At 32.2% G+C, this 15,551-nt stretch overlaps 2 protein-coding genes across 12 annotated transcripts; both read right to left on the bottom strand.

The window, feature by feature from the left end:
- Positions 1–564: 564 nt before the first annotated feature.
- On the bottom strand, positions 565–9,119 carry LOC112789942 (putative multidrug resistance protein). Its single transcript, XM_025832121.3, has 7 exons — positions 7,921–9,119; positions 7,357–7,411; positions 7,058–7,245; positions 5,993–6,450; positions 4,598–5,138; positions 1,910–3,867; positions 565–1,010 (listed from the first exon to the last, which is right to left on the bottom strand). The coding sequence occupies exons 1-7, from the start codon at positions 8,098–8,100 to the stop codon at positions 644–646; spliced, it is 3,747 nt and encodes a 1,248-aa protein (XP_025687906.1). The 5' UTR covers positions 8,101–9,119; the 3' UTR covers positions 565–643.
- A 15-nt stretch (positions 9,120–9,134) lies between these two features.
- On the bottom strand, positions 9,135–15,028 carry LOC112789943 (uncharacterized). 11 transcript variants are annotated; one of them, XR_011879644.1, is made up of 7 exons: positions 14,535–14,876; positions 14,256–14,353; positions 13,972–14,071; positions 12,795–12,977; positions 12,166–12,317; positions 11,857–11,922; positions 9,135–9,364 (listed from the first exon to the last, which is right to left on the bottom strand). XR_011879644.1 is itself a non-coding variant. In XM_072232634.1 (6 exons), the coding sequence occupies exons 1-5, from the start codon at positions 14,589–14,591 to the stop codon at positions 12,195–12,197; spliced, it is 561 nt and encodes a 186-aa protein (XP_072088735.1). In that variant the 5' UTR covers positions 14,592–14,876; the 3' UTR covers positions 9,135–11,922; positions 12,166–12,194. The 11 variants fall into 11 exon arrangements, 4 of the variants coding, with proteins under 4 accessions (XP_072088735.1, XP_025687909.1, XP_072088734.1 ...); XR_011879645.1 differs by having other exon boundaries at positions 9,135–9,350; XR_003196452.3 differs by having other exon boundaries at positions 12,249–12,317.
- Between the last annotated feature and the right edge of the window lie 523 nt (positions 15,029–15,551).

Here is a 15,551-nt window from a genome sequence, read left to right as displayed (position 1 = left end):
ATGGATTGAATTAGAATGAGTAAAAATATGTAGAAACACATTTTACTAGTTCTGAGGTCCTAGTTCCAATTTATATCTAAGACTAAGAGTTATCTCATATATTTGTGTTTAGATTTGAAGAGTTGGCACTGTAAATTCTTGAAACATTTTAAATGGACGAGTTCGAGGTTTTCTTACATATTACAAGGGTTTTTTAAGTAGGCAATGTGCAAATACTTTCATAAATACTTGTTGGCTGTAAAATTATATTCTACCTTAGTAAGTTGATTAGCTGAGTGCTGAAAAATCACTTCAACCTTTTAATATATAAAAAAAGCAGAAGAAAGTGACAAAACAATCTTTAAAGACTTACACTTCGAATAAATTAATTTTTGAAAAAAATATCAATAAAATCTTTTGCAATAATAAATATAAACACATTATCTCTAAATTAATTCCTATAATTAGGATAAAAATCTTAATTTTAACTAATTTGTCTATATCCGAAATATAAATTTTCAAAAATTTATTTGTATTTATTCAAAAGCAAAAAATAAATAAATACATGTACACAACTAAGCATAATTAAAGCGTAAGGCAAACGATAAAAGCAGTTTATTAAGAAACAAAACCAATTTATACATTACAAGATCGTGAGCAAATTTTATCGAGAGGAGTTAGCATTTTGATGTTTAATAAGAGAATAGTATGCCCCATGAAGGGAAATTAACTCATTATGTGAACCTTGTTCCACAACCTTGCCACCCTTAATGACAGCAATGGAGTTGGATCTTTGTATTGTAGATAGCCTATGTGCCACAACAATGCATGTTCGTCCAACCATCATCTTCTCAAGTGCTTCTTGGACCAAATTCTCTGACACACTGTCCAATGCACTTGTAGCCTCATCAAGAAGCAATATTGCTGGATTCTTTAGTATGGCCCTTGCTAATGCTACTCTTTGTTTCTGCCCTCCTGAGAGTTGAACCCCTCTTTCTCCACAATATGTCTCATACCCATCTTTCATTCCACTGCCATCATCGCAAACACAAATATGTCATTTTTATTTTCATGACTTTTCTCAATATATAAAAATTTAAATATTTTTATAAAAGTTTAATTACTCTGTTAGTATTCGTATTTTTACCAAATTTTTAATTAGATCTTTAGACTTTAAAAGTTTGTAATTGAGTCATTATACTGATAAGAATTTGTAATTAGATCCTCACTTATTATTTTTCAACAAAAAACACATTATTCCTAGAATATTTGGTTTCAGAACATTTCATAATTTATTTTACTTAAAACACAAAAAAATATTTCAAAAATATTTTGTAATTTTTAACAAAAAAAATAACTTGAGGAGGCCTATTTGCAAATTTTTATCTAATATAAGAACTCAATTACAAACTTTTAAATTATAGAGGCTTAACTGAAAAGTTGATAAAATTAAAAAAAAAAAGAGTATGTATTTTGGAGGAAATAGAAGGAAGACAAGTTTTAGGAATAGAGGAGAGAAGAGTGAGAAGGATTGTATTTTACTTGAGTCTTGACAATGTGACTCACCATTTTACAGATAACGATCCTCTCATGTTATAACTAAACATTTTATTTCACATTTTGCCATAATTGTTTATCTTTTAATTTGTTAGAGCAATCAAATCAATGGTAAAGATGTGATGAACATGATATCGTAAGGTTCATTTGAACATGAGAAGACCCAAATCCTTAATTTATTCAACATATATGCTCACTTATTCACGAGTCTTACCAATGGTTCTTTTTAGGTGTTTTGAAATGAGCTGTTGGACTTGCAAAATTAAGCTATGATGATATACTATGACCACTCATGATCCTTATTTGAAAGGAGTGATTATCAAAAGGAAAAGAATGTGATGTTTTTCTCTATATATTAGTTCTTGTATTGTACCTTATGAATTCATGAGCATTAGCCATAGCTGCAGCCCTTCTTATCTCAGATTCAGTAGCCTCTTCTTTTCCATAAGCAATATTTTCTCTAATGGTTCCAGCAAAAAGTGTTGGCTCTTGACTCACCAATGCAATATGTGACCTCAGCATTCTCAAATTATATGACACAATATCTTGTTCATCTATACACACACTTCCCTTCAAAGGATCATAAAATCTCTCAACAAGACCAATAATGGTGGATTTGCCACTCCCACTATGCCCTACTAGTGCCACTGTTCTCCCAGCTTCAACTGTGAGACACAAACCCTTAAATATCATTTGATCAGGCCTAGTTGGATATGCAAAGAACACACTCTTAAGCTCAACTTTACCCCTAATCTTCCTTCTTTTATCTGACCCCCATGATGTCTCAGGATCAATCTCGCTTTTCCGGTCCAAGATGGCGAAAACCGATCCGACTGCACTGTTTCCTTTAGATATGTCATTTGTCATGCTTCCAGCCTCTGCAATGATGTAAGCAGTGAAGAGCAATATCAAGAAGGCTTGGAACAGATGCTTGGGAGTAATGTCACCATTCACAAGGAGCCTCCCACCATACCAGTATGCTAAAGCTGTGGAAGCAGTGTTGAAGAATTGGGAGCTGAAAAGGCCGAAACCCGAAATCCAAGAATGCCTAATGCTCTCTTGCTTAGGGCCTAACATAGTGGATTGGAAGAGTGACATCATTCTCTTCTGAGAACTGAAGGCGGTTATTGTTCTGTGGTTTATAACTGCCTCACTTGCCAGCTGGCTTCCTTCTCGTTGTGACTTTCGTGCCTTTTCAGCCATGCTTTTCATTAAAACACTCCTTGCATAGAAGCTTCCGATGACAATTGGCTGCACTGCAATCATCACAAGGGACAGCTTCCACGTCAGCACGAGTCCTAGAGCATACGCAAACAGAGAACCAAATAATGCCTGTGATAACAATGACATCCGATCGCCTACCAGCGATCGAACCAAGTTGGCTTCGGAAGATAGTCTTGCGCAGATCGCCGCACTGGTGTTCTCTTCCTGGTCATACCATCCTATCTCAAATGTCATCAGTTTTTCTAGAAGCTTCTCGCGGATTCTTCGAGTCAACCTTTCGCCCATGACTGCGAAATTGTAGTGTTGGAGGATGCTTGTGAAGAAGTTAAAGACACCAATTCCTAAGAAAACCAGGGCCAGGCGTCGAGTCTTGGACTTCATGTTATCAGTGTCAAAGTAGATAGATATTAGCAATCCAACACAGTATGCATTTATTGGTTGAACTGCTCCAGAGCCCAACGCTCCCAAGAGTCCAAGCAATGCTCTACCCCACTCAGGAGCATTTAACTTTAGCAATTGCCACTGTGACGGAGCCGGATGATGCAATCGTTTCGGGTTATCTTCGAAACTATCATCATCCAGATCATATTGAACTGTGTAGGAGTAAGGAGTTCCCATGGAAAGTCCCTGACTGAAGGGAGTGAACATTGGAGTGCCATGTGTGCTTGATGTGAAACTCACTGAAGGGCTTTGAGGAGTGCTGATCCTTTGTGTGCTCCTTCGCTCCTTGGGAGCATTGGAACTAGGCCTTGGTTCATCATTCTGAGCTGTTACTTGCTGCAACTCTACCATTCGGGCGTAGGCTCCACCTTGTCCGTCATTCAAGTCCATCAGCTCATTATGGGTGCCTAATTCAATCACTCTGCCTTCTTGAAGGACAGCAATGAGGTCGGCCGTTTGTATCGTAGATAAACGGTGTGCGATGATGATTGTTGTCCTTCCTTTTGAAACTTGATCTATCGCAGCCTGTACTACCCTTTCGGATTGTGCATCCAGAGCACTGGTTGCTTCATCAAGCAGGAGAATCTTTGGATCTCTAAGTAATGCTCTTGCTATGGCGATTCGCTGCTTCTGTCCGCCGGATAATTGAAATCCAAACTGTCCAACCTGGGAAAAGAATCACAGTAGTTTGCAATAAGAAGATTCAGTCAAACATATTAAGTGTTACCTCTTCTTGCATACTGAAAATTTAGTTTCTTCGTCACTTTAGGCCCTATTAATTTGATAACGATATGAATTTGAGGATAGAAATATAGAGATACTGAATCACATAAGTTTGTTTAGAGAAGAAAATAAATATGAAACAGTATAGGAACTAACTTTTAGTTAGTTAACATTAAGCAACTTTTCTTTCATAATTTTAAAATTTCTCAATTTTTGAAAGATTTAGAGTTTATGATTTATAATTTAGAGTTTAGAGTTAAGAGTTTATGATTTAAGTTTTAAAATTTAAGATAAACAAAATAATTATAAAAAAATTGGCTAATGTATGCTGAAAAAAATTAACTCCCTAGCGTTAATAAATATATAAACAGATAAAATGTCTGTGAAATAAAATTAAAGGGACAGTAGAAATAAGAATAATAAAAAATAATCTTAATATGTCGCAATGTTTCAGTATTTTCGATTTTTAGACATTTAAAAAAATAACTGCAAGTTTGATATTGAATGATAAAACTTAAATGAAAGCATGCTCAAAGCAACTTCAAAAGATAGCTTTACCATTAATAAATCTCTATTTATTTACATTTTAATTTCTTTCTTTTCTCATTCTTATCTAGTTTATTTGGCTGCCCTACTATTTTTTTTTTTCTGATAGGAGTTGGAGTTAGCTTACTTGAGTTTCATAACCATCTGGCAACTGAACAATGAAATCATGTGCATTTGCTGACTTAGCTGCACTTATCACATTTTCCATTGAAGCCCCTTCTTTTCCAAACAATATATTCTCTTTAATTGATGTAGCAAAAAGAACAGGCTCTTGATTCACTAGGCCAAATTGGGATCTAAACCATTTCAACTGAAGTCTACTAATCTTGTGACCATCCAATAGTATTTCTCCCTCAATAGGGTCATAGAACCTCTCAAGAAGTGCAATGATTGTTGATTTTCCAGAACCACTACCACCAACAAGGCCTACTCTCTTGCCTGCTGGAAAAGTGAGATTGAGTCCTTGTAAGATTGGTGTGTCTGGTCTTGATGGATAATTGAAGTATATGTTCCTGAATTCAATTTCTCCTCTAACATATGACAAGGCCTTCCCCTTTTTGTCTTCAGAATCTATGGATGGTACCCTATCAATCATTTCGAAAAGGCGAGTGACGGCAGTAGTTGCTTCTGTTATGGCAGTTAAATTTGGAAGTGCACTTAAAATGCTCCTGAAATTCATGAATAACATAATAATATTAGACTAAACTAGTACTCTTCAAGAATATTCTCTGAAAGAACTGTGACATGATAACAATTTAGTCATTAAAAAGATTTGTGATATCAATCAAGTCCTTATTGTTATATCACATATATTGTTAGACTAGCAACACAATATGCATATGAATAGAAAAGATCAAGTAAATGTCATAACCACATTTTCAATGATAATAGTGTTGTTAAATGTACTTTTAGAATCTAAATGAATGTCATGCAAAATAAATGACACAAATTTTTTGGAAGCTATTTTTTGAAAATAAATACAGAAGCATTATTAGAAACTAAACTGATGTCATGTATATTTTTCAAGAGACTAAATATCACAGAAATGTAATGTAACATAAAAACGCAAATTATTCAATGTGGCTCATGTTTATGTATTTCGAGAGCATGATAGCAGTGGTGTGAAATACATTACTATGGTGCTAGAAATCGGTGGCACTGATTTCTTTGAGCTATGTATGGTAGTGTGCAGAAATCGCACCTACCGATTTCTACTGTTTAATAATTTTAAAAAAAATAGAAATGACACTCACCAATTTCAATTATTTGTTTTTTAAAGAAATTCAGAAATTGCACCCAACAATTTTATTTTTAAATTTTTAAAAAAAAATTTAGATATCGCATCCATCGATTTTCCTAAATCACCCTAGCAATATACCTTTTTGCATTCACTCCCATATTATGGTAAAATTCTAAAAAAATCCAATATTTTTTAATTAAAAAAATGTCCCCATAAATAAAAAAATTTGCCACATAAAAATGTAATGTAAAACAAGAATTAGAAAAGGGGAAAACCACTTACAGCCCTCCCATGAGTACATTGAAGCCAGCCACAAAAACATGACCACCCTTTTCTCCTTTTTCAGTGATAAGAATGGTTCCAACCCAAGCCTGAAAACCCCAACTTATATAAATAACTCCCATGCTCCCTAACATCAACCCTTTTGCAAAACCTTGCTTTATTCCTAACTCCATGGTTTTCTGAAGGGCACTGCTGAATTTGTTCAGAGTTTGGTTTTCCCCAACATAGGAATAAACAGTTCTTATTGAAGATATTGCTTGCTCTGCAATCCCACCAGCAACACCATAAGACTCAATCATTTTCATTGTCACATCCAACATCATCTTCCCAAACATGAGAGCTGGGACTATGAACATGAGGGAGAGTGGTATGGCTGCAAGTGTGAGTCTCCATGAAAGCACAAATGCAAAGATGTGGCAGAAAAAGAATGTTGACATGTATGTCAAGCAGTCTGGTATCTACACACACACACACACAAAGTTCTAAATTAGTGTATGCATAAAGAATAAAAATAAAGGAAATTTCTTTTCAAACTCTTGGAAAATATCTATTGAAAGGATTCTAAACTAACAAATCTCTAACCATTTTTTTGTAAGGAGACATAAATTTTTAACTAAAATTAAATATTTATAGGTCCCAAATCATTAAAAAAAAGTTAAGATACATAGATCTTTTTGTTGACTAATCAAAGAATTTATATATTTCAAAAAAGAATTTATGTCGTATTTTATTTTTACTATGTAAAGGACCTATAAATATTTAATTTTAGTTAGATACTTATATATCTTTATGAATAATAGTCAAAGATTTATTTATCCTTTAATCTTTTGTTTTATAAAAAAAAAAGGAGACATATTATTAATCCTTCTCTACATGTATAAATTTTTAAATAATGAAAGATGAATTTATCATTTTTTTTTCAAATATGGAAAAATAAATCTGTTTTCATACTTTTTGTTAAGAAACGATTGAGGGTTGACTTTAAATATATGTGATGATAAAAATAGCAGAGAAAGCAAGTTTAGTTTGGGGAAAGCATAATAGATCAGAAGTTAATAGTGAAACCTTCTCACACAAGGCAACTTGGATGGTATTGGCATCCGAGGAGATGAGTGAGACAACTTGGTAAGTTGTTGAAGTACCAGCTGTCTGGCTATCAAAGAATCCAATTTCTTGTCTCAGCACTGATTTCAAATATTCCATTCTCATTCTTGAAGCCTGTCTCTCTGCAGTTCTTGCCCAACACATTCCTTCTGCAGTCGCATAAAGCAAAATAGATAGCTGGAATTATTATCTTTAACTTCCAAATTGAATTATGCTTTGCAAAATCAAGGTAACTGTGAATTCTGAATTATGCAGCTTACCTACAAAAGCTGAAAGTCCAACACCAATTGCAACTAATAAAAGCCTCAATGCATACTGAAATTAAAACAAATAAATAATAAGGCGAAGTCAGGAAATATCAAAAGTTGTTGCCTAATCATATTCCTAAAAATCAAAATTTTCGGAATAAAGGATAAGAAAAATAAACTCTACTTTTTCGTATAAAATTTTAATACTATATCGTGATTTCTCTACATCAATATTTCATGCTATTGAACAAAGATATATAAATTGTTTTATATCTGTCATAAAATTATTTGTCCCACATACTTAAACTGATAGAAGAAAGCCTTATGCTGAAATTCTTTTTTTTTTTAGATCAATGAAGAGCTAATGAAAAAAAAAATTGTTTCTTGAATTTCTCACAAGAAAAATGTAAGTTCTAAATTGAATAAATGCTAAGAGATTAACAAAAAGCAATTTCCTAAAAAGGTGCATATTACATTAGAATAGATGAAGCATATCACATAAAGATTTAAATATATGTATGGCAAAAGAGAATAATTATATATAGATTATTTAAATTTAAATGAACAAGCTCTCACCTTGTTCACATCATGCATACCCAATTTGGTATTCTTGTCTCCATAAGCATTGATAACATCACTAAGAATATACATCATAAGAGGGTTCTGCAATCCATCACCAATGCTTCCGATGGTCCCAAACAACATTAACAACTTGTCCACACCATCGGCATAACGAAACATGCTATTGTTCCCCATTATTGCTACCTTCACTTGATGCTCTCTTTGGAGAGAATGAAATGAAAGATATATACCCTATTTTTTATTTTTTTCCCCCTCTACTAGAGATTTATTAAGCTACATATGTCACTAATGCACTAAAATATATACTTGAAAAAGATTTATATATGCTTGGTCAGATTCTTAGTTAAATAGATGAGTATGGACTAACAAATGGCTCTTGTTGTTGTCATTTTAGAAACAAGGCCGTTTGATAAAACATGGACATAGAGTGAAAATGGCCGCCGGGCAAATATATTTTATTCAAAATTTAGTTATTTTATTTTAACTATAATCATTTTTGTGCCTATATACATAACAATTTAACTTTCTCATGAAAATGATTTAACAAGATATTAGAAATTTTTCGCCAATAAGTTTAGAATTTGATCTTATTACTTTATTCCTCTAAATGAAAGTTGATTTTTGTACAAGATAAAAAATGAATCTATACATCAATTATATAATTCTTCAACAAAGAAAAGAAAAAGCTGTTAAACTCTTCAAATATAAAATATTCATGTCATTTTTTAATTACCATGATATTGATACATTGTCTGTGTAACTTTGTATGGTTGGTTGTTTAATATCGTGGTTCTAGACATAGTTAATTTAGCCAGATGCATTAATTTTATTCCATGGGCTCTTTTGTATTTTGTCATCTTCAGGTTATATAGACTTGCAGAGAATGATTCCTTTGTTAACTGTCAGATAATGAGTGTGGCCAATTGAAACTAGTAAAAAATGTTTTGCCAACTTAGGAAGGCAATAATCATTCGATATTTCTAAGGCGTTTTAATTTGTATTATCATGTATTATGTAGGGCCAAAGTCACATTAGGGATTCAAACATAATTTTATCTTTCTTTTTTTTGTTAATTCTCAATCAGTACGGCTTCATTCCATATCAATATAAATTAATATACATGTATAATAATAAAATAAATCAGTGTAAAATAAATATTGTCATATAAATAAAATTATACTGTTTGAGTCGACTAATTGTTATTTCAAAAGTTATTAATATAATAAATCTTTATTAGATGACAATGTATCATATCAAAATTAAATTCTTTAATCAGTAATGTAAGTGTCATATTTTGTCATGGATAGTTACTTCAATCTCTGATTTTTTTTTTTTTTATAGTTTTTGCCACTTGTAAGGATTAAGGAACCGAATTGTAATTATCTAACCTGGCAGTTTATAATGTGTATTGCTGCCGGCCACACCTAACAAGAAAAGCCTGTGAGAGATTGAGACAATCTTTGTTGCATCAACTTGATTTGGTCATAGGCGAAGTTTAATTCTGGATTATTATTTAGTATATTGTCTGGTATATATGTTCGTTCAGTACAATAAGAATTTGAATTTGCACTTTATTCCGCTTAGCATAGACTTCTCACTTTTTAAATATTTGTGATGATGGATGCATAAGCTTTCTATTTAACCTTTAAGCTACACAGAAGGATCTGGTTTTCATTATTTATTTATTTATTTAGTTTTGGTGTAGAATGTGTCATTTTGTTCTGAGGTTACTATGGTTCGGTTATCATTGGCATCCACAGCAAGTCTTGTTGGACAGAGAAAATAAATATATCATAAAAATAAAATCAGTTTAATTTAATATTTTCAACATAAAAATATTTTTGCATGATCTTCTAATATGTCAATCTGGGAGATTTTTACCAAGTTAGTGAGAGAAATTTGTCTGTATACAAAGTTAATCTATCTAATGTAAAGTAAATTAATTTTGACTCTTTCTTGTAAAAGTTAATATATAACCCAGTCTCGTGTATATGTCACTTTTGTTCAGATAATAAAGCTAATATTCAATTACTATTATCAATGAGGTAAAGATAATATATGATTGAAAAACAAAAATAATGAGTGATTACATAATATTTGTAATCAACCAACTTGGTTCATCAAGTAGTCAGCTCACTCGACTGTTTAAATAAGTGTCGAGAGTTCAAATCCTGTCTTGTGCATGTAATAACTCATTGGCCAATGACAAATCTTTAAATGGAGCTCAGACCACCACAATTAGTCCTTGACCAGTTAACCTATCTGATTAGGTAATAGTGTGAGAAACCAAAAAAAAAATATTTTTAATAAAGTTGAACCAAATACCTTTAACTTCTTTTTTCTTTTTAACCTTTAGTGGCGAGCTCCTAGTTGAATCTCTAGTTGAATCTTTTAAATTATGCATCTTCTCCTCCTAGTCTCCTACTATTAATTTGGATTAGAAATTAATTGTATTAAAAATTATAACTTAATTTTAATGCACTATCAGTATAAAGTAGTTTTACACATGCATTCAATTACGTAACGACTGCACGACTGTGTAAAACGCTTTACACTGTTAGTGCATCAAAATTAAACTCTAAACATTAATATCTAAAATTAATACTTGAGGTTTAAGCAAGTAATTGTATTAGAAGTTAGTATTTGAATTTTATTATAAAAGACTAAAATTTGTGCAGAATTCATTTTAAGAGACTAACCAACTTTTTTTTACATTAATTTTAAAGAGAAAAAAATGTCTTTGTAGTTCAAAAATGCCCTCGTTGATTGTATTAAAAATTGAAAACCCGATATAATTTTAAAAAGACAAAAATATTCTTGTAATTAATATTTAAAGTACTAAAATACTCTTTAATTGTTAGCATGATCCTATAGGATTAATTAAATTTGTTTGATTATATCAGAAATTAAAAATTTTAATCTAATATTAAAAATACTAAACCCTTATACAATATTTAAAAAAAAAACCCTTATACAATTATACTTAACCTTTAAACTAAAATATTTTTAGAATTAGACCAAAATATTTTTTATAATAAAGGTTATTTAATTATATTAGAAATTATAAATTAAATTAAAAAAAAAACTAAAATACCACTATAATTATATGGTAGACTTATATTTCTTTATTGATTTATTAAAAAAACATTAGATCATAGTATGACTTTTTTTAAAAAGAAAGAAAGAGATTGCTCAGACTCAATGATCCATACAAGTAATAAAAATTATCGATTTGTGCAGACAAAATTTTGCGTGTAAAGGTGTAATTTGTTATCCACGTTACCAAACTTTGGGTGCTTGTGATAAAAATTGGGTTCATAATTCATATGATAACAAGTTTAGAAATCCATATTTACGAGAGATCCCCAACAGTATCGCCATTTTCATTACCAACCATGGTCCTTTAAGCATCCAAAGATACTTTCACCATAGTAGAAAGCTCCCTCCTTCAAAAAGTATAAAACAGCTTCCAAAAAAACACTTATCTTATAAAATTATTTTTAATTTTAAATGATTATTAAGATAGAAATTTTAAACTCCTACAATATAAATACAGGTTGTAAAAGACCATTAAAGAAAATTTGTATTACCCTTGTGGCTTGAGCTAATGTAATTAAACAATCATTGGTTCTCCTAAAATTTAAGTTGATTTATCTCTATGGTTGCACTTTTATACTTTCAGTAAACATTTTTCTCAAAAACCTCAAAATGCTACGAATCAAAATGACAAATTACCACTGACAACCAGACAAAACGGGCACTAAAGTCTTTTTATAATTTAAGTTATATAATATTTTTTTATTTTTTTTATATTATTCGATAGTATTTTATAAAATAGGACACTAATCTCCTTATAAACATGACTTTGACCTCTCTCCTGAGAATATTTATGTAGGCTTGATAAATTAAGACGTGTTGTGTATCACTAACCTGGGACGAGTTCATGTGTCCTTAAAAAGATGTTTGCTAATCTTTATTTTCTTAAGCATGAAGCATCTGCATCAAGCAAATGGCAATAAAAAATGAAGAAGAAAATAAGAACTATTTTTCAAGTATAGGATCTCTCAGATATAAGTAATTAAGGATAGATTGCAGTACTCTGTCAATGTCAATTTCAGTTAATCTAATCAGTCATATTTTCTATTGTATTTGTAAAGTTTCATCAAAATACAATAATACACACAGCATTAGGTGGATAGATAGATGATAATCTAACTTGGGAAAATATGAAACAAAAACCTTGAGTATACAACATTACAGAACAAATGTCACTCATCATCCTTGTATGGATACTCCTCGGGGACCTGCTTGAGAAGTTTTACCTGCAACTCAAACACATCATCACCTCGAAGCACATCGCGGATCCAAGTGACCTCAGTCTTCATTGACACCTGAACATGGGCAAGCATAGAAACCATCAGACATGACAACGAACAAAGGAAAAAGAAATGAAGCATATGAAGTAGAAATCACCTTTAAAGATTCCAAATATCACAAGAAACAGAACATGATAAGAAAAATTATGGTAGATAATTAGATTGAGTACATGACAAGTATCTGGGGAAAAATTATTTATAAAGAAGAGAAATGACACTGGCAGCTTGTGACAAAAATTGATTTAAAAACTGCCCATTTCCACACACAAATAAACTGCTTAATGATTAAATCGCTCAAATTATTTCAGGAGCCAACAGCAGAAAGCGGCATCAACCATAAAAAAGCACTTTGCTAGTTTCTCAGTAGTTGAAAATGAGAAGAAAAACTGATGAAAAAAATAAACATTGATGAATATGGAAGTTCAGGTATGTAGGCCTAATATGTTAAATCATTTCAGATGTTGCTAACTTGCAATAGTACTAGAAGCTTACCATCTCTAAGGCTCCTCTAATGACACCACTTAACATGTTGCAATAGTAAAGACCTTGACAGGTGTCAGGAAGCTCAACAAAGTCTACCAAAGGATTATCCTCCAAAATGATACTACAACATGTACCTTCAGCATCCCAGTTGCTCACAGATGCAGTAACACCAAGGAACATCTTAAAACCAACCTGTATAATAACATTATTACAATTGATCAAAAACAAAACATGTCCTTTGCTATAACTATGCTTTATTAGTAACATAATTAGCAACAACATACCCATCACACAGCTAACAAGCAATGAAATCAAGCATATCATTCCATCAAAACCCAAAGAAATTATATGTATAATCCCGGGATCCTCTCGTATAACAATGGCCAAAGTAACTTGAAATACTTATACTACATAGTTTGATGATGACAAATTTAGGTTTAAAAGTGATTTGGAATGAAATATAGTCAGTTAGTTACCTAAAGTATGAACATGTTTGGTAATGTTGAGAAGGATGGCAGTACACACTAAACAATATATAGTTGCCATTCATTATGTGTCTTGAACTAGACATACGCTCTGTAATTTTAACGGACAGTCAAACCCACAGATAGGGGATCCTTTTGAACCCTCTATGGATCTTAGATGTTTGTAAATTTTCTCCAGTACATATCAAGAGAAAATGTTTTGTGTACCCATTTCCTCTCTCAATCCTTGTATGTTGTTTGGCCACCATTTAAACTGATTTGGCAGAATTTCCTTGAACTAAATTATAGCAAAAGCAAAGTTGGACATAAACTTAGGTATTACTTGTTCAACTATAATTCATTAGTTTCAGTCTTTTGATAAGCCGATGGGATGCAAACATATCCACTGCCTCTACATAGCAATCGTTTCAGACTTGTTTTCAATAGATCCAATTTGCACTATCTCAGAAGGATGCTTCATACTCCTTTAAATTAACAACGTTGCACTGCTGCTCTAAACCACTCAAAGATATGCTCAAAGCATCAGAAATGGAACACACCAACTAAAGCAAATTAGAAAACCAATATAACTATGAAAGCATGAAAAGAACCAATTATCAAACAAATTAATTGGACACAGAAAAGAAACGATGTTTAAATGAAGAAACTGAAAATTTCAGGCAATTACAAGCATCAAAATAAACCAAGCAATAATGCAATACCTTTGCAATTACATCAGCAGTCTCTCTGAAATCAACGCACCTTGAGACATTGGATTTTGCTAAAAATTCGTCAATCAAACGGATTCCAATGTTATAACCCCTGATAACCAACCAAACAGCAAAATTTTACATTAGTGATCAAAGTGACATGAATATAAATGAAAACTTTTTAGGCACTAAACTGAACCAAACTCTCCAAATTAGACATGAAAAAACCAAAATTCTATGTTATCAAGTGAAAAATATTCTGAAGCTAAGAGAGAGAAATTGATTCTGAACCGTACATTTGTTCAAGCTGCTTGTTCACCTCTTCAACCTCTTCCAGATCCGTGAGCAATTGACGCACAATCGCGCCATACGTTAGAGTAAAAAGCTCCGCATTCTGAAAATTCCAAAAGCAATCGTTAATACATACAAGAAAAACGACTCTATGAACTACGAGCGAAACAACGGTTCCGTGAACTACAATGTAAATTCAAATTTACATGTTCACGTTAAAATTCGAGTGAGCAAGGAATCAAAACAGAGAGAGAGAGAGAGAGAGAGATGTTGTGTTTGCTTACAACACGCTCGATGTTAGCGAAGATGGCGTCGCCGGAACGAGGAGCAACTGGAGCCATTGACGGAGCTGAGTAAGCTTTTGCTGCGATCTGAGCTGCAAAGACGGAAACCCACTACACAACAGTCAAGGACAGCACTAGGAACAAAGATGCCTCTTCAGTTCTACGCTGGCCCGTTAAGCCTTTCGGGCCTACACAGGCTTATGGTTGGGTCTTTTTAGTCTTAATTTGGAATTCTCATAATTTTATAATATGGGCCAAGTTGGGTTCAGGCCTTCGGCCTTCTAGGCACGTAGCAAGGGAGCATCTTGGGTGAGAGTTGTAATATGACCTAAAATAGAAAACAGATGGGACAATACGTAAACAAAGAGGTAAAAGAGGTTGCACTATCAAACAGTAGACCTGACGCACTTACGAGCTGCCTAGACACAGTTGTTGCCCAGCGGAGCAATCCGCGTCATCATCATCAAGTGAGCACAGCACACTAATGCTGTCCTCACCATAGCAGCTCCCGAAAAATAATCATGTATTGTGTTGTAAAACAACTAAATAAATAAAAAAGATATAAATATAAAATATGTAAATAGAAGATTCTAACATTAATCTAATTAATTCAATAATAATTTATATATATACATTAATATTATATGTTGTAATATGTATATATATATTGATCCGTCACCTTATAACTCAGTTTTTATTATGCATTATGAGTTATAACTTGGCGTTAACTATCATTCATTCTTTTGCTTGTAACTGACACCTTCATTATCGACTTAATGACCATCATTTCTATCTTAATGACCAAACGGTCATAACATCAATTCTATTCATCAATTTTATGCCTATAAAAAGAACCTTCTATATCTAATCTCAAGAATACATTCTATATTCATAGAATTATTATAAACACAACATAACACATGATAAGTTCTATTTCATGTTTGACATTCTATATTCATAGAATTATTATACACCTCTTAAACACTTACTGACTTGAGCGTCGGAGTGTCTTTTGCA

Source organism: Arachis hypogaea, chromosome 3, assembly GCF_003086295.3.
Source record: "Arachis hypogaea cultivar Tifrunner chromosome 3, arahy.Tifrunner.gnm2.J5K5, whole genome shotgun sequence".
Classification (NCBI taxonomy): Eukaryota; Viridiplantae; Streptophyta; class Magnoliopsida; order Fabales; family Fabaceae; genus Arachis; species Arachis hypogaea.
This window is presented reverse-complemented; position numbering and strand designations above follow the sequence as displayed.